Source organism: Mus musculus, chromosome X, assembly GCF_000001635.26.
Source record: "Mus musculus strain C57BL/6J chromosome X, GRCm38.p6 C57BL/6J".
Lineage (NCBI taxonomy): Eukaryota > Metazoa > Chordata > Mammalia > Rodentia > Muridae > Mus > Mus musculus.
The window spans coordinates 137,066,098-137,085,596 of NC_000086.7; the positions used below are offsets into that span (position 1 = coordinate 137,066,098).

The following is a 19,499-nucleotide window of genomic DNA, read 5'->3' on the forward strand; positions in this document are numbered from 1 at the left end:
AGTCCTTTGGAAGAACAGCCAGTGTTCTAACTGCTGAGCCATCTTTTCAGTCCCAGTTTCCAGGTGTTTAAAATTTAGCATCATTTGTCTGTTGTGTTTCTCATGGCATGGTGTTTGTTTATTTTGGACTCACAATTCTATTCGCTTAATGTCAATCACTGTCTGTTCTTGTGCTTGCAGAACACTTTTAATTGTGGTTTCATAGTGTGTTTTGAAATTGGGAAGTGTGTGTTCTTCCATGTTATTGTTCTTTGTTCTGTTTTGTTTTGGTTTTATGATTTTTCAGACAGGATCTCTCTATGTAGTCCTGGCTGACATAGAACTCACTATGTAGCTCAGGCTGGCTTTGAACTAGATCCACCTACCTCTGCCTCCCAATTGCTGGAATTTGAGGCTTATATCTTAACACCCAACCAGTGTTGTTGCTCTTTATTAAGATTGGTTGGATTTTGGGAGTCCCTTGTAATCCATACACATTTTAGGATCGCCTTTTACATTTCTACAAGATGGGACAGTTGAAATTTTAATAGAGATTACACTGAGCCTGTAGGTCACTGTCTTAATTTAAATATTGCAGTTCAAGAAAGTGGGACTGTTTTAATTCATTTTTCTCAATGATGTTTTGCAGTATCTACATCTTAAATGTTTTGGTTCAATTTGTTATAAATCCTTTATTTTGCTTTGAACTTGATATTCTTAATTTCATTTTCAGCTTTCTCACTGCTATGTATAAAGCAATATACAATGCAATCTTTTTGATACAGTTTGTATCTTGAAGCTTTGCATTTCCCTTCCTGTGTGGAGTCATCTGTGTTTTCCATTATTTAAGGTCACGTGAGCAGTGAATGGGTTTTTTCCCTTTATTTCCAGCCTGTTTATTTCTTGCTTGTTCATTCTACCCAGATCATTAAAATGTTTTAATCATGAAAATTTTGAAGTGGCCTAGTAATGATGATGCATGCCTATAACCCCATCACTCAGGACACTGAGGCAGCTGGAAGCCAGCCTGGGGTAGACAGTGGGATCCTGGGTATCCTCCTACCTGAAAAAAAGTAAAAAAGGTGATAACACTGGGGAAAGCTTATCTTTTTTAATCCCTGTTCTTAGGCACAGTACTTTCAGTCTTTTTCCACTTAATATAATGATAAAAGTAGATGGTTTTCTTTTCAGTAAAATGTGTATATCAAATAGGAGTTTTCATTCTATTGCTAGTTTAGTCAATATTTTTTTATCACGAAAGTAGTTCTGTCAAATGTTTTTCCTATGTTTGTTGAAATGTTAGATAATTTCTTCATTCTCTTAATAGAATGATTAAAGTTGATCTATTAATAGACTTGATACTACTACTATGATTGCTTTTCATGGTTAATCACCTTTATATTTCTGAAACAACCCCTAATGTTTATGTAGTATTTAGTCCCTTTAAATTGATTGTGAGTATAGTTTTATAGTATTTTGTTAAGGAATTGTACGTTTATATTTATAATTGTAAGGGACACTAGTCTCTAATTTTCTTGTATCTATGTTTTAGTTAGGGTTTTCTGGAAGAACAGAACTAATAGAATAAATACATATTAAATGGTGACTAATTAGATTGGCTTACATGATGTAGTCTAGGTAGCCCAACAAGTCACCTCACAATGGGGTTTCAGCCTCAGTTTCAATCTAGTTCTGCAGGTCTGGAGAGTTTGTGGAGAGCCACTACTCTCCAGCCCATGTTGGAAGCCCAAAACTGGCTTCTAATATCAGCAATGGAACAGAGCAAATAAAGTTGCCAGTAAAAGTGAAGTCCAGAGGGTAAAGAGAAAGCTTTTACTTCTTTTATCTGGGCTGTCATCCATATTTAGAGTGGGTCTTCCAACTTTAAATGGTCCAATAGCTGGGCGTGGTGGCGCATGCCTTTAATCCCAGCACTTGGGAGGCAGAGGCAAGCGGATTTCTGAGTTCCAGGACAGCCAGGGCTATACAGAGAAACCCTGTCTCGAAAAACCAAAAAAAGAAAAAAAAAGAAAAAAAAAGGTCCAATAAAGAAATTCTCTCACAACAGTGCCTAGAAGCTTGCCTTTAACTTGATTCCTTACAATTTAACACAAAAGATTCACAGCCTGTTAGGCTTAGTTATTAGAGTTATACGGGTCTCTTAAGAAGACTTAGCCATAGTGGCACATGTATTTAATCCCAGCACTTAGGATACGAAGGTAGGTAAGTGGATCTCTGTGAGTTCAAGATCAGCCTGCTCTCCACAGTGAGTTTCATAGCAGCCAGGAATACATAGTAAGACCTTGTCCACCGCAACAGATCAAAGAAAGAAAGAAAGAAAGAAAGAAAGAAAGAAAGAAAGAAAGAAAGAAAGAAAGAAAGAAAGAAAGAAAGCAAGCAAGCAAGCAGGCAAAGTGAACAAGATAAGCACTTGCACAAGCTGTAGCCCATCTCATACCAGGGATGTATGTAATCGTAAAGGTGTTATGTAGATGATGAAAGGTTTTATATGTCCAATGAGACAATACTGTGAAATGTTCTCTAAGAGAAGTGTTTCCTGACTTATTACTTAATGATTAAAGCACTGAAAATGCTAAGATGCTACTCCATCCAAAGAATCAGATCTTGCCTTTTACAGTAGCTACTGGTTTGGGTTTTTTTTCTTCCTAGAAATCCACTTGCAAGAACAAGTTGAGCCATCTTTACAGACAGATTTCCTACTTGTGTTGGAGTATAGATATTCTGTTTCCATGGATATTTAACATTTAAATATGTTAGGAAGTTTAAAACGCTTCCTTCTCTTTGTGAGATATTATTAATTAATATTAAGTATTATCAAGTAGTAACTAGTGTTAAATAAATCATGCAAGATAATGATTGCAGCTTATTGTTATGATTAACAGAGCAAAATCATTGCAGTTATAGGTTAAACATCATCAACTGGCAGGGTTAAAATCTGCGTCTATTTAAACTTTTGAGCAAATGTCTTAGTGCTACTATAGTTAACATAAGTGATTCATTCACCTTTTCTTTGGAAAGTTCTATTTGACTAGTCATACTTTAAGAAACCATCTCTGTTGTTGAGCAGGAACACTTAGAGAATGCAAAGGGTGAGGAATTCTGCTTTCTCACTTTAAATCTAGAAGTGCAATCTGAAATTACACATCAGCTGTTACAGAAATGAGGTTACTCACAGAATTCTGCTGTATCTTGCAGAAAATATGACAGAGGTTTGATTTAATTCCCTCCATGTGTCACAGCTACTGATGATGGTAGAAAGATATTGAATATAGTCTACAAAAATATAGGACTCTTTAAGCATTTTTTATTCTGAAATACTCTATTGATTATAGAGTGAGAAATTGCTGGCCTAATATATAGGAGCAAATACAATTAATTGGACTGTACAACTGCTGTTATATCCTCTTATGTTCAATTGACTACATTTTCACCTGAATGACCCTGTTATTCCATGGTAACCCATTATCTGATGCTGAGTCCTTGATCTGTGATGTTACTTCAAATTATAGTGGTTCGATGGACAAAGTATGTTAGCCTTTGTGACATATCTTATAGCATAGTAAATAATGACTCTTGTCTATTCAAAGAATATTTGTACACCCCATTTCCCTGCTGTCCATATCCAGATTGCAGTTTTATTTCATACTACATTAAAGATCTGATTGCCTGGCATATTTGAAAACACTGTACTTGTGTTTTGAACTTGGTATTTTCAGTGTAGTGTGTTTGTGTGTATGTGTGTGTTTTCATGTTACTTTGAGTGGGGTGGGGGCATGATGTAGAATTCAGAGGCCAGTCTCAGGAATACCATCCACCTCTTTTGAGAAAGGGTCCCTTATTGACCTGAAGTTCTTCAGTTAAACAACAGTCTGGCTGGCCAGTGAGCCCCAAGAATCAGCCTGTTTCTGGTTGTTTTGTGCGTTTTTTTTCCTGATTTATTTTTTGATTAGATGTTTTCTTCATTTACGTTTCGAATGCTATCCCCTTTCCCAGTTTCCTCTCCAAAAATCCCCTATACCCTCCCTGCTCCCCAACCCACCCACTCCCACTCTCTCTGTTCTTTACATCTGGCACATGCTACCTTGTGCAGTTGTACATGGATGGTACTGTGTTACCTTCCAAAGTATAACATTTTCATGTAACGATCGTGATTTCCACTCTGTTGAGTCCCCATACCTATTACATTGCTATGTATATATTAGAATTCAAATGCATACGAAAGCAATGGTGCTTAGTACTAAAACTCTGCTTGTTTTGGAAATTTTCAAAGCTTCGAAATCATCAAGTCAAATATAGTTGCAAATTCTAGAGAACCAAAAAAGACAGTTGGTGTAGCTTGTCATCATGAAAATTGCTTAGAAAAGATTTTACCCCTTTCTTGATGTGTATCTTAAAAATACTACATTTACATAAACAATTTTTAGAAGATATTTATGTGCCTATCACCTTGATGTGACTGTCTTGGTTTCATGGGTGTATGTATGTGCATATTCAAATATATCAAATTATACATTAATTGTGTAGTTTTGTTTATTAAGTATACATTAATAAAGCTGTGTAAACCACTCTTTTTTTTAGAGGCAATATATTCTTGATATCTCTCACTTTCTGATTTGATCTTATTTTTCTGTGTTTTAGATGAAGTTTTTTTCCTCCTTTGTCTATACATTGTCTTCTATTTTCTCATTTCCTTTTCTAGTATTTCTGTTTTGAGTGTTTGCTTTAAATATAAAGCAAATAAATATAAACAGCACATTTTAAATGACTTCAGTTGTTCTTATATCGTTACTGTGCACTGGAGAAGAATTCATGGAATTCTATGTCTTGAATAACGCTCATAAGTGGCAGATCATTCGGGTCTCCTGTAATAGAGATCACTAACTCCTGCTTATTCTTCTATGGCCTGATGATACTGCAGCCATAGAAGTAAATTAAAGACCTTAGTGGTCATTGAAACTTAGATAAGTATTTTAGAAATTCTTAGTTACGATTCATGTTTTTTAGAAAGTACATTTTCATGGGAAAGCTTCAAAGAGAATATCCTGACATTGGTGTTTTTGTATAAAATTGGTGTTTTGTATGGTTTTTGGTGTTTTGTATGAAAGAGCCTCTGATTAGATATTTATTTGCCCTTAGTCTTGTATTGAAGTAAATTTTATTTTCTTTTTGACACATGATCTTCTATAACTGAGAGTGACCTGAGGCTGGCTGTTTAACTCTGTCTAGTAGTGTGCCTTAGACTGCTGGTCATCCTCACTCTACTTTCTGAGTATTACAGCATGTGCACCAACCATGCCTGGTTGAAGTAACATTTAATTGATGTATGAAATGTGTTACCATATTTAAAATGCAGTTTGTCATGTTTAATTTTCTTAACCCTTGCCTTTCCTTCTTTTATAAGTTACCAGGCAGTGACATTGCCAGTGGAAGCGATGTGCTTTCTGACGTCATACCCAGTATTCCAAGTTCACCTTGCCTGGTTTCTAAAAAGAAAAACAAACACCGGAATCTAGATGAGCTTGCTTGGAGTGCGATGACAAATGATGAGCAGGTAAACGTGTTGACAGTCTTGGATGTTGACGTCCTTAATTAAAAGTGTATGTGGAAAAGAACTCACATGTAGAGAGGATGGGAAGCCCCCTTTATTCTCTTTGTAGCCACTGAATTATGTGAATTGGTTAATACATCTACAATTGAGTTTCAACTTTTCTTTTCCCAGTAAACAAGTGAAATCATGACATCTTAGTAACGCTCCTAAGGACCACCGGTCAGCTCCTAAGGTCCAGACAGTCATTGGCTCTTCATTGGAGCCCTGGGCAAAACAATTCTTCTAATGTCTATAATGTGTCACAATTCACATAGCAAAGGTCAGGTTTTTAACACTGGCATTGTTTGCTGTACTTCTTCTTCACACAGGTGGAATATATTGAGTATCTGAGCCGTAAAGTCAGTACTGAGATGGGCCTCCGGGAGCAACTTGACATTATTAAAATCATTGATCCTTCTGCTCAGATCTCCCCTACAGACAGTGAGTTCATTATTGAACTTAACTGTCTCACAGATGAAAAACTGAAGCAGGTATGTAAAGTAAATATAGATTGTTTATCTACTGACGATGCCACCATCTTATAAAGTGTAGGCTTATGTAATCATATGTATATTCATAGGCTATCAGGGCCAGAATCACTGCTGTGAAATGTAACATTAGAAAGAAAATGATGTTGAGGTAAGAATTGTAGCTCAGGGGTACGCTATAGCGTGCACAGAACCCTGAATTCAACCCCTGGTTCTGCCAAGAAAAAAATGACAATAGTTGAGAGGATATGGTTTTAAGATGTTTTATGTGTCTCAAATAGTAATACCTTTCTGGCCAGTGAAGATCTAGACTCTACTTTTAGTTATCTAGACGTTGAAACTTATTTCACCATTTAAAGGTCCAGTCAGATTAGTGCTCAGTTTAAAACAGATGAATTGTCAGACTCAATTGGAGTGATGACAAACACCTGTAATCCTAGCACTTGGGATGCAGAGCTGGAATGATGAGAAGTTCCTCGACTAGTTAGGGACTTCAAGGCCAGCCTAGAGTGTGTGAGATCCTACAGGAAACTCTCAAGTGCTACTCAACAAGAGCCCTGGTGGAATAACTGAGCCTGGGCAGGGGCTTTGAGATGTGCATTTCCAATCACTTCCAAATAACATTTTTGCTACACCTTTGCTCTGGCACATGCTCTGAATATTTTTCAATTCTCTCTTTTTGCTGTCTTGTGTTTAGCACTTGTGAAAATTTTCTCATTTCACACAACGGTAATATTTTTTTTCTACCTTTCAGCTAGTTTTCTCTAGTATGGTAAGTTGATGAGTTGCATTTAAAGTCGGGTACCATTGTGGCCTTCACTAAAATTAAGGGGGAAATTCACACTTGTTAGAGACAGAATCATTACTTAAATCTTTGGTAGACGCCTGTGAAAATGTATAATCACATCTGTGTTTGTTGTTTTCACTTCAGTGTTCTTAAAATTCAAATTCTGAAAGCCATAGCATTTGCTACATAAATATTTTATATTTTTAAAATATAGATCTATGTGCTTGCTAGAGTTTTAAACACTGCTGTTTTTTATTCTAGTCCTTCTTTCTTCCCTTCCTTCGTGCTGTTCCTCTCCTGCTCATCTCTTGGTATCTTAGTCAGGGTTTCTATCCTTGCACAAACATCATGACCAAGAAGCAAGTTGGGGAGGAAAGGGTTTATTCGGCTTACACTTCCACATTGCTGTTCATCACCAAAGGAAGTCAGGACTGAAACTAAGCAGGTCAGGAAGCAGGAGCTGATGCAGAGGCCATGGAGGGATGTTACTGGCTTGCTTGCTTATAGAACCCAAGATTACCAGCCCAGGGATGGCACCACCCACAATGGACCCTCCCTGCCCCCCTTGATCACTAATTGAGAAAATGCCTTCCAGTTGGATCTCATGGAGGCATTTTCTCAACTGAAGCTCCTTTCTCTGTGATAACTCCAGCTGTGTCGAGTTGACAGAAAACCAGCCAGGAAACTTGGGTAATTGTTTTCAAACATTCTCAGTCTGTAGCCCAGACTGGACTTGAATCTAATATTAAGCGCAAGCCGGGCAGAATTAATGTACCTGACTTGGTATTTATTTCTGTATTTAGGTATTTCTTATGGCCTTTTATCCCCCCTCTTTTAGACATTTAAAGCACTTTGGGCATATGCTCCGGCATCTCGAGGGTAGAACATCAAGGTGCAATACTCACCAGTGCTTGCCTGTGTGTCCCAAGGTCAGAAACTATATCAAGGAGCATAGCCTTCGTCAGCGGCCTACAAGGGAGGCCTGGAAGAGAAGCAACTTCAGCTGTGCAAGCACCAGTGGAGTGAGCGGTGCCAGCGCCAGTGCCAGCAGCAGCAGTGCCAGCATGGTCAGCTCTGCAAGCAGCAGTGGCTCCAGTGTTGGAAACTCTGCTTCAAACTCCAGTGCCAACATGAGCCGAGCACACAGTGACAGCAACCTGTCTGCAAGTGCGGCAGAGCGGATTCGGGATTCAAAAGTAAAATATCTGATTAATACCCAACGTTACCTTTCGATAGTAACATTAGTACTCTTTTGCTTAAATTTCTTGGCAACTAAGAGTCGTCTCGTCCACTGTGTAGATGCCTGCGGGTTTTGGTTTTGATTGGATAGGTAGAACGCTGTCCTGTTGAGCAAAGCATTCTAAGCGAGGGCTTTCAAATACTCTTAACCCGCAACCATGTCACCTTCAACTGTCTCTGGTGTTTACGTTCATTTTCATTAAGCAATATGGGAAATAAGATTGCAACTCACTCCTAAGCAAATCTCGCTATGTTGCTGATGTTACTGTCAATTAGATCCTAAAACTGTTGTATAGGTTTTTGATATGTGTGTGTGTGTGTGTGTGTGTGTGTGTGTGTGTGTTTAGTGTTTTCTTGGTGTTTCAACCTTAACTGCTCCTCGACTAATCAAAAACTATAATAAGACTTTCCATAATTCTGTTCTCTTCTTCCATAGTTGAAACTTATTTGTGGAGCACTTGTAAAAGAAAGTTGAAGTGTACATGGAATGGTTATGTGGCTTAGCATGGGAGTATGCATGGTTCCTTGCAGTGGCACAGACTAGAGCAATTCAAACATGAAAGGAGAATTTCTTTGGGAAGATACACCATGATTCCTTCCTCATTTTGCTTTGTTTTGCTTGTTTATTTTTGTTTTGTTTTGTTTTTGTCAAAGTGGAAGAAACAAAGGCATCCCTTATTATTTGCCAAGGAATGTCACTGGACATGTGGCAGCTCTCTTGGTTTTGGTTTACTAGCGATGAGGGTTGAATATCCACGGGGTTCCTTACAGGCTTTTAAGATAGCATTTGCCTAATATGAAGGCATGATCTTTTCATAGCCACTGGAAACTTTTTAGTCCTCTGGGGGTAAAATGTACCTTAAAAGATAAGCATTAGGGATTTAGGCAATGTTCTCTGCATTTTATATTCAGTTTTGTGTCCTAGTATTTTATTTTTGCTGTGTTGATACCAGTACACCCTATTTTGACTTAAAAATACAATTTTTCAGAGTATCTTATTATCCGTAGCTAGCCCAAATGATTAAATTATACTAGCTCTTCCTAGCCAAAAGGGTCACCAGTGAAATGCCACAAAAATAGAATCTTAAAGTTTTTTGTTTTGTTTTGTTTTGTTTTTTAACATTTAAGCCAGTGGCTTACTTATTGGTTTTCGAATCACCAATTTCTGTAGAGAAATTTGAACAACTTAATATTTCGAAAGTAGAGAATTAGATCCACCAACCCTGGGCTGCATACAGCAGTGTCTAAACTTTCCTGACCTTTTATCTCCCTCTTTAACAGAAGCGATCCAAGCAGCGAAAGCTCCAGCAGAAGGCCTTCCGCAAGAGGCAGCTGAAGGAGCAGAGGCAGGCGCGGAAGGAGAGGCTCAGTGGGCTCTTCCTCAACGAAGAGGTGCTCTCCTTGAAAGTGACTGAGGAAGACCATGAAGCAGATGTTGATGTTTTGATGTAATAGGGTGAATCCGTCAGTGTCCCTTTGAAGCGTTATTCTCTCTTCATTAGTTTACATTCATCTTGACCAAACTTTTGGTTAGGGTTGTGCTGATGTAATTAATAATTTAGGCCGGTGGTTTTCAGAGAGTAGCCCCAGCACCCTCAGCTTTCAGCATCCCGAAAAGACCTTAGAATTGTGTTTGGGCCCCATTCCAGAGCCACAGGCAGTGTGGGTTTGGAGCAGCACTGTGTTTTAACTAACGCCAGACTATTCTCGTGCACATTCTCATTTAAGGACCACTGGGAAGTGTCTTAACTACTTTAACTTTATGGTGATTAAGTAGGCTTTTCAAAGACTACTGTATTTACAGTTTGGGAAACTTCAAAGTACTGATATCAAGGAGTTAATTTTGTCAGTATACATTTAGGGTCCGTAATTCAGTTCTCTTCTTAATGGTAAGATTTTTTTTAAGTTTACTTTTTCAAAAGGGCCATAGTATAATTCTTAGTTCCTAGGGGCAAATCTTTTTTGAGGTGAGGGTGCACATAAGGAATGCATTGCTGTTTACAATAGTGCCTTCATTAGGTTTAGTTCTGTTTTCACTAATTATTAATGCAAAGGTATAAAAAAGGGCCCTAGTCTTTTCCAATTAGATGTGAGTTTCTTTGTTTTTCTCTACTTTATGTCAAGTGAGAATCATTTCCGCAAGTGATAACTACTGAGAAGTAATGCTACATTAGTGAAATTTTAGACTTAACGTTGTGTTTCAAGTGGGGATTAAGTTTCAAGTGGAGATTCCAGTTAGGCAATGATACCAATCAAATTTTCCTGTTGTAGCCTTAAAGTTAAGGCTGTCAAAGAATCTCTAAACTAGAACGTTTATCTGTTTCTCTCTATCAAAAAATTTTAATGTAGTATATCTCAATTTTATATGTTTGACGTGTGGACAGGTTGATGTTTCAAATTAACTGACAGACCACTTGGAGTTCAACAAACTTTAGAGACTGCTGTGGGTATATAAAGCAGTATGCAGTAGAAAACACCTTTGTTGGTGCCTAGTAGGACTCTTATATCTAAATGTGAAATCATGGAGTTTTTGAAATCATGTTTTCAAAGAATTCATTATCATGACCTTAGAAATAGCCTGGCTCCTTTTCTTGTATGTGTCTTTGAGCATTGGCATGGGCTAGAGAAGATACAAACTGAGACTACTGACAATCAATTTGTTTTCTGACTTTCAGGATTTTCACTTTTACTCTTGCATCTATCTAGAAAGCAACCTATAATCTTTTGAAAAGGCCACGGAGTTCAGAGGTTAATAGAGTTTCAACATCTTTAACTTTAGTTCTTCAAAGAGATTAACAACTTAAAATTCTTAATTTTTACTTGCTATAAAGGCTTAGATTTTACTGAATTAAAAACTGAAGTTTTTGTCCTGGTCTGTTGACAGACACCTTTAATCCTAGCGTTCAGGAGGCTGAGGTGAGGATTTGTAAGTTCAAAACAAGCCTAGGCTACATAGTGCTACGAAAATTTTCTATACCTTTAAAATTTTTTATTTTTTTTTTGGTTTCTTTGAAGGCTATAGAATTGAAACTGAGGGTAAAAATTAGTACCTTGCAGCATTGCTGAGGCCTGTGGTTGGGCTTTAACTTTCGAATGCCTACTAAGATCAGAATTTAAAATGCTACGAAGATAAAAGTGTGAATATGTGTGCTTTCAGTTACAGTAGTATTTCTGACTTTCCTCCTACCTCCTTTGGTACTCCATCTTAGTTTAAAGGAACCAAAGAGATCTTGGGGTCAGATCCTAGAATACTTAATAAAGAATGTACGCAGTTTTCCCTGTAAGTACAGAAATAGAAAAAGAAGAGAAGCAAATGCATCTAAACTGTCTGCCTTCCCTTAGTCATAGCAAAATCCCACAGAGGAGATAATCTGCATGCTCTTCCTATTCTCTAAGGAAGGTGGGGCCACATTGAGATACAGGGCAACATTTATCCATCACCCACTTGCAAACTATTTGTTTGTTGATGCTCAGTAAAAGAAAATCCAAAACTGGTTCAGGATATAACTTAAGACTAGTGTCTCTATTCTCCCAAAAATCACCAAGTCTTCTTAACTTAGATTTAACTTAAGTCACCATTGAGTAAGTTTACCAAAGTGCCATGGGCAGATTTTAAATGTCTATAAAGGTTTGAGTATTTATAGAAGGTATGTCATGAAATTTTCTGTAAGTCCAGCTTCACTCTCTATGGTAGAACTGGAATGTAAAGTGTCGATTTGGTGGAGATTGAAAATACTGCTTTCATTTTAAAAACAGAAACAAAAACTGTGGAACTCCTAGAGTTGTTTATGATCTGAGAGAGAGGAAGGGAGAGAGAGAGAGAGGGAGAGATTAAAATCTTTCTCCTTCCCTCTAAAACAAACTATCGCAAAAGGGCAAAAGTCTCTTTGAGTCTTTGTTATCAGTGCTCCGTTATCTGTTAGGATGTTTCATGTAGATAATCCAGAGAGAATTGTTGAAATAGGTAGTAATTTATTAAATCTGGTATCTCCACGAGGTATATTTAAAACAACTTCAAGTCAGCATCTTTTTTTCCTTTTCAGTGGAAAACCTACTTAATCAGTTAATTAAAAGGAAAAATCAGGGAAATGCTCATCAAAAGTGTTGAGTCTGTTCTACTCCAGTCACAATGGCTATCTGTCATCAAGAAAGGCAAAAAAACTTACTGGTGAGAAGAGAGGATAGAAGGAATCTGTATGTACTGCTAGCGATAGAAACTGTCTGTAGCAGTGGATACCTGTATGGGAGTTCTTTTTTTTTTTTAAAAATTACAATTATGATGGAGCTATATCATCCTTTGGTATATGCTGAAAGTAAACGAACTCAGCATATGACAGGGATTTGTATGTGTGCTTCCATGTCTATTACAGTACTGCTCCCAATAGCCAATAAATGAATACCCATCAGCAGGTGGATAGATAAATAAAATGTAACATAGATACATAGCAGAGCTGTATTCAGCCATAATGAAGACTGGAATTTTGTCACTAGCAAGAAAAGAGATGGAACTAGACGGAGATCATGTTAAGCAAAGCAGGCCAGATTCAGAAACACAAACATTGCATTTTTTTTTACAAGTGGACTCTAGATTTAATAAAATGAAACACATGAAACTAGAATAGGATACTATCTGGGAAGAGGAAAGGCTCTGGTGAAAAGGGGAGCAAAAATGGTGGGTGTATATGATGGAAGTATAAATATGTATGGATAAATAAATGGAAGAATAGAAGTCCAGATTTTGTTCCAGTGTTGGTTATCTTCTGTCCACAACTGACAGTGGAGTGAATAAGTCTCCTTTTCATAGATTTATCCAGAGACATTTTATTAGAGATCTTGTAAGAGTGTGTCAGTCCTTATTGCAGCTTTTAAAAGTGTGAACAATGAATTAAGCAAAATGGCATGTATTTTTATACAGTTTTGCAAATGTTTAAAGGAAGGTGTTGTTTTAGAATGTAGTAAGTTGTAAAGGGCTAGTTCATTCTATCTTTCCAAGTACTTAAAGTCAAATGACACTTTTTCTTCATTCTTTGGTAGATAGTGACAGTTTAGTTGACTTCTGTTGTTTGGGTAAGTTAGACATTTCTGAATTAAGTCCCAGAAGCTGATTTATAAAAAAAAAAAAAAAAAAAAAATGACCTATAGAGTGGGTAGATGTCTCATTTTTTCCCTAGGTTTTAAAAAGTGGTAAATTCCCTCAAAAAGGAAAAATTATATGAAACTATTGTATAAAGGTATCCTGATTCTGATGAGCTTTAAACATTGTAAAATCTATTATATATCTTTATATTTAAGCCAAAAATGTTACAACATAAACTCTATAGCAGTCTTTTTGTTTTAGGTTCTCTTAGCAGGCTTTTTTGTTCATGGCTTCTCTGTAGCCTCATGTGCCTTAACGGTGGTGAACGTTGCCATTTGCATCTATATAAGGCTTTCTCAAAATCAAATAATCAGAATGTTATCATTTGGTTCATATAATGCTCATGGTGTTTGGATATTAGTAAAACTTATCAATCAGTAGTAATAGTATAAAACAAAATAAAAACCTTCAGATCTTGGACTCATTTGCTTAAAACTAGTTTTGATCCACCACATTAATGAAGGGCCTTGCATTTACATAAAATTTGCTTAATATATTTTTTCCCACTGAAAAAATACCTGAGTCAAGGATACTCTTTTACTTCGTTTTTCTTTTTGAAACAAGGTCTCCCTATACATTCTAGGCTAGCCTTGAACTTGTTTTGTTGCCCAGGCTGATCTGGAACTTGTAATCTTTCTCCTTAGCTTCCTGGGTTTTGGGGACCCAGACGTGCCTGGGGAATATATCTTTTTAAACTAGGTGAGTTTTATCAGGAAAGAAAATTTTTAGGGTCTGTACAGAAACACTTGAAGAGCCAAGATTATATAGAAAGGTGTTTCTTCTGTTAACTTTAAGGATTCTTCGGATTCGTTTTGTAATCGTTGGGGCACCCTATTCTGCTTGGTTTAACAAATTACCTCTTAGCACTGTCTTCAAGAATTCTTCTCGGGAATTGATGGAGGGTAAAGTTAGTTTGGGTTGCTGATAGTATAGTTCGTTTGTGTTCAATAGTAGTATTGATGTTGAATGCACTGGCATTTGACTTATTTAAGTTAGAGATAAATTCCATCTTTAAAGAGACTATTAGGAAATAAATCATTGAGCAAAAATCTAATATGATAGCTTTGCAGTAGATTTAAGCTTCGTAAAGTGAGATGAATTTATCTCAGATTTGAATGTTATTAAGTAGGAAGCCTTTGAGGCATTTTGAGCTAGACGTTTCTGTCAGTATATAATTTGGAAGATAGTCCTTGAAATATTTGAATTTGGTCCCTGAAAAATAATTTATATTCTCTATGAGACTTAGAAGGAACTCTGGCAATTCCTGTAACTGGCTGTTAAGAATGAGGAAGCTGTACAGCATAGCTCAAAATCCAAGCTGGCTCACTACAATTAAATTTCCATTTCTTAAATACTAAAATTTGCTTGCGGCTCACTGCCCAAATATTGTTTGAATTGAGCTTATTGATATTTTAGCTTAAACCAGACAATGGCAAATTGCATTTTAATTTGACATTCATTGCCAAACTCAGAAAAACCAGTGTGATCTTTTCTGATGTCAATATGTAGTAATTTTTCTCTATTGTCAGCTTTCTTCAATTACATCTTGGTGGTGAATGGAACTTGTGGAAATCTGTGTTCTTTTTTGTGGGGATGGATGGGATGGAAAGGGGAAGAATTGCTTAATTAATGAATATCCGTTTTGACTATGTCAATGTAAATGTGGAATTACCGTGTGCCAATGACAGGTACACACTTAAGTTGGCTGAATTGTTCAGAAGGACAGCCATGGCTTGTTCTGTGCAGTTGCTTGTTCTTAAATTGAAGCTGATCTCTTGTGTTCGTTTACGTTGAGATTTCAAGGCTTTTGGAAAATGGGGCTGATAGTGTCTCTTCCTGTAGTAGGTGAATTTAATTTCCTGTTTTCCTGTTTAGATTTTAAAAAATACATAAATCTTTGTGTTGGCAATTTAATAGTACTGTTACCAAAAGAAGTTACTAATAATCACAAACACACATGAAACACCTCATAGATGGTTAAGAGTTGCAAATTGTGGGACTTTCTGCTCCCCTTCTTTTCAAAAAGTAGTTCTGTAGAATCAATATAACCAAAGCAAGTAGGAAGTTGACTGGTTTGGAGGATCTACAAGTAGTCTTAGATACTGTAAAGTATCAGATTGTCAACCAGGACTTTTTTCCTGTATTCCTGCGAAATGTATTCTGAATTACTGCACTTTTGTATATACGACAGTCCCCTGTACATTCTCTATTTCCTACAGTGTATATAAAACCTGGCTGGTTTTTCTGGAAGCTGTGTGAGGGGATAACAATAGTTATAATACAATTGGTTTCTATTTTTGAGTTCCTTTTTGCACATGAAAATATTTTAGCAGGTATATCTAAATGAGTTTGGGTGGTTGTAACGGAAGCTGGCTATGTGATGGAGCTGCTTTTTGAACCTAGTGTCAGAATTAAGAGTCACTTTAGTTATTAAGGATTTTGGTACTCATACTATCCTAAGTATATCTCTTTCCCTGCTCCTTATAACTTTATACTCTAAATCAGCTTCTTTCAAAGTTTCATCCCAGAATAATTACTACTAACAGAGAATTGCCATTTTCTTTGGTTCACAGTTTGATTAGACTCTATAAACTTGTTTTGTGAGGGTCTCAGTTTCCCAGAAGTCATGAACAAAACTAACTTTCTGAAGAGATCAGATTTCTAGAGAGATTATCATTCACACAGTAAGTGAAAATTAGGTCAAAGTTTTGTTGACAGAAATGATCTATTTTCCTTAAAAGATTCTGCTGTAGAATCTTTTAAAGTTAAGTTTCTAGAAATGAAATGTCTATGATTGGTTGTATGTATAGATTCAGGTGCTGTTTTGGGTTTTGTGTGTAGGGTTGTTTTTTTGTTTTGGTATTTTTTCTTTCTTTTGTTTTTTGTTTTTCTTGGGTTTTGGGGTTTTTTGATCACCAATGTTGTTTTTGCCGCTAGAGGGACATTAGTGATTCTTCTTGGAAAAATCTTAGCCGTTTTTTGTTTTTTGTTTTTGTTTTTTAGTTTCATAGATTGGCAGGACTTATTCTCAAAATGTTTTGTGTGAGTAAATATGTTCATTTATTAGTCAACGGTAGATTAATTAAGCTTGTTTAATGAAGAAGGCAGTCATTCTTGCTGTCTGTAACCTTTTGTTTTTAATAAATGTGAGTTAAATACTAAGTAAAACATGCATGTGTGTGTTTCTTTTTTTAAGGTACTGCATAGCTGTATTGTCCTTCTTGTAGGCACCAGACATATGTGACTGTGTAAATGAATTGAAAAATATTTCAAGAGTCCAATAGCCACGTGGCTTTTTTGTTTTGGAAAGCACGGGATCTAAAAACTTCCACAGTGCTGGGCAGAGTGGTTCCTATTTCTCTTGACATTGTGTTCTATTTGCTGCTGCAAATGACAGGATTTCATTCTTGTATGGTTATATAGTGTCCTGTCATGTGTGTGCGCTTCACTTTCTTTATTCGTTCGCTGATAGACACTTGGGTTATTTTCATTTCTTGAGCCCAACAATGCTATAGTATACACAGGAGAGAACTTCCCTGTCCAAAGCTTCCAGTGATTCTAATGCAGGAAAGGCCAATCCCGTAATTAGAGTACATGCTATTTGGAGCCTTCTTTGTTCCATCCCTTCTGGTTCAATGTTCACTAAAACTGTTTGCTCTTTGTAAAATGCCAGTGCTGATTCAGTGAGTCTGTGGAAGGAGCCACGCCACTCTTAAACAAATCCGCAGGTGGTCGAATGCTACTGATCCACTGATCGAGGAGCAGGTGACTGACAGAGGCAGAACAAAGTCCAGAAAACAGAGGAGGTGGCTAGGTCCATCATCTGCCTGTTGCCACTCTGTTTCCCTAGTTTAGCTTCTGTGCATTTCTTTATTTCATGTTCAACCCAACAAATCCACTATACTTTTGTCCTATGAAGTTTCTAGTACATTTTCCTGAAGATACTCCTGTTCCCTGGAATGTTTGTTGGACCTGGAGACTACTTCATAATCAAACACACACACACACACACACACACACACACACACACACACACACACACACACACACACACACACACACGCACACGCGCACTCACGCACGCACGCGCGCGCGTTTGTAATCCTATACTTGGGAGGCTGAGGCAGGGAAATTGGTACAAATCACATACTGTCTTGAGTTCAGGACCAGTCTGGGCTGCAGAACCTTATGTCTGCACAAAACAGCAAAAGTCATCACTTTTTGGATATGACTCTGTGATTAGATTATTCGAGGAAAGCCATGACTGTTCTCATTCTCCAAAGGCAAACACAGATGTTGCTTCCTTATTTATTGAGCAATACTTGTGGAACGCCTACTAAATGTCAGACATTGTGTTAAGCGCCAATGGATGAGTGGTAAACAATACCATAGTCTGCCTTTTGCACTGGCTTTTAGAGTCTCACAAAACAACCAAGGCACATTTCACTAAATTGAAGACCTTTCCACGCTGTCATTTGGCCTGTTTGTTAAAAATCAGTAAAGACTTCATTCCATTCTGGTTATAGCTCACATGCAGGTGCTTCTGAAGTTCTGGCCTACTTTACTTTAAGGTAACCCTGATTTATATTAGGATGTATTTCTTCCAGATACTGCTAAAATGTCCACTTTATATTTATTTACCTTATATGCCATACTGCCTTACAGGTAGGTTTCCGTTTCTGTCTTCCCCGCTAGTCCTCATTTTCTTGTTTCTATACACATGGTGCGAAGAACACTGGTGATTTGATATTAATTAAACCTTGTTAATTTGAGCATCGTCACTATATTTTCTCTTGTTTGGGGGATATATTTCCTTTTTGTTTTTCAAATACAAGTTAGTATTATATGACACATTTTCTTTGTTTTTCTTTTTTTTTTAACATTTATTTAATTTATTTTATGTGTACACTGTGACTGTCTTCAGACACACCAGAAGACAGGATCAGATCCCATTATAGATGGTTGTAAGCTGCCATGTGGTTTCTGGGATTTGAACTCAGGATGTCTGGAAGAGCAGTCAGTGCTCTTAACCTCGGAGCCATCTCTCCAGCCTGGGGAAATATTTCTTAATGCCATAAACACATTTACTTTTTGTATCACTGTTCCTTTCTAAAGTATTTGGACTATAATAATGATACCTAATAAATTTGTAAGTCCTAATTATCACAACATAAAGCAATAATTATTGATATTCTACACTAATTTTCTTAGAACATTATTCAAAATTTATACAAGATATTCTTTTAGGTTTGCATAATACTTTATAAAAATGTGCCAAAATATAAAGACAGCAAAAATGGAGCATAAAATGTTGTGCAGTTAATGATTACTTAAGGCAAGAATGAACTTATAAGCTTATAAATGTAGAGCTGTGTATGTACCTGACAAGGGAAAAAATGGTCTCTTTGTGAGTCTTTAATTTGAGATTAATCAGTTTTCTTGGTGACTCATCTTGATCAAGTGTGTCCAGCAGTATTTATTTAGTGTGTAGCAATAACTATGAGAAACACCTAAAGGAGACAGACCTCAGGTATTTCTTCCCCTGCAGTCACTTAAAAAGCTAGAAAATTTGAGATTGCTGCTATCACACTTATAAGAAAAAGATGTAGCCAGACATAGTCAAACTGATTTCCTTAATTTCTTAAATAGTTTTAGCTAAAAATTCAAATTAACTGTGTATCTTTCCTTTGTTAGCACACATGTTTCCTAAAATATTTAGTACTATCTTCAGCGAGTGGCTAGTCAGATCTAAGACTTCCAGTCCTTTTGCCGTTAGCTTCCTGAATGACTGGGGTTACCAGCTTGTGCCACCAGGCCCAGCTTATCCTCAGTTTTAAATTTTTTACTTGTTCTAATTTGTATGTGTGTGTGTGTTTGTGTGTGAGTCTTTTTCTTTTCTTTCTGTTGCTATTTTGATACAGTATCTTGTGTCATCCAGACTTGCCTCAAACTCCCTGTGCAGCTGAGAATTGACTTGATCGTCCTATCTCCACTTCCTGAGTATTGGCATTATAGACATGTATTAACATATCTATCTTAATTTGTGTTTGAGAATGATAAATGCATCCCTCTATTCCCTTTCCTATTCTTCCCATACATGCCTCCCCCACTTTCCCCTTCAATTTCGTGAGTTCTTTTTACAGAACCCATAGAAAAGAAAAACCACCCTTAAATTGTGGTTTCAACTCTTCTTGAAAATAAAAACAGTAAATGAGAAACAGTAAAAAAAAAAAAAAAAAAAAAAACCCTTATAGAGTACAC

The 19,499-nt window shown here is 36.8% G+C and overlaps 1 protein-coding gene across 1 annotated transcript in view; it reads left to right on the forward strand.

Annotated features, from left to right (window-relative positions):
• The window catches only part of Fam199x (family with sequence similarity 199, X-linked), a 32,910-nt gene extending 16,504 nt beyond the window's left edge, over nucleotides 1-16,406 (forward strand). The window contains exons 3-6 of the mRNA NM_146261.2: nucleotides 5,402-5,551; nucleotides 5,917-6,078; nucleotides 7,792-8,058; nucleotides 9,383-16,406. Of these exons, the coding sequence (NP_666373.1) occupies nucleotides 5,402-5,551; nucleotides 5,917-6,078; nucleotides 7,792-8,058; nucleotides 9,383-9,553 (750 nt within the window). The 3' untranslated portion in view covers nucleotides 9,554-16,406. The remainder of the gene's footprint in view (nucleotides 1-5,401; nucleotides 5,552-5,916; nucleotides 6,079-7,791; nucleotides 8,059-9,382) is intronic.
• Nucleotides 16,407-19,499: the final 3,093 nt, after the last annotated feature.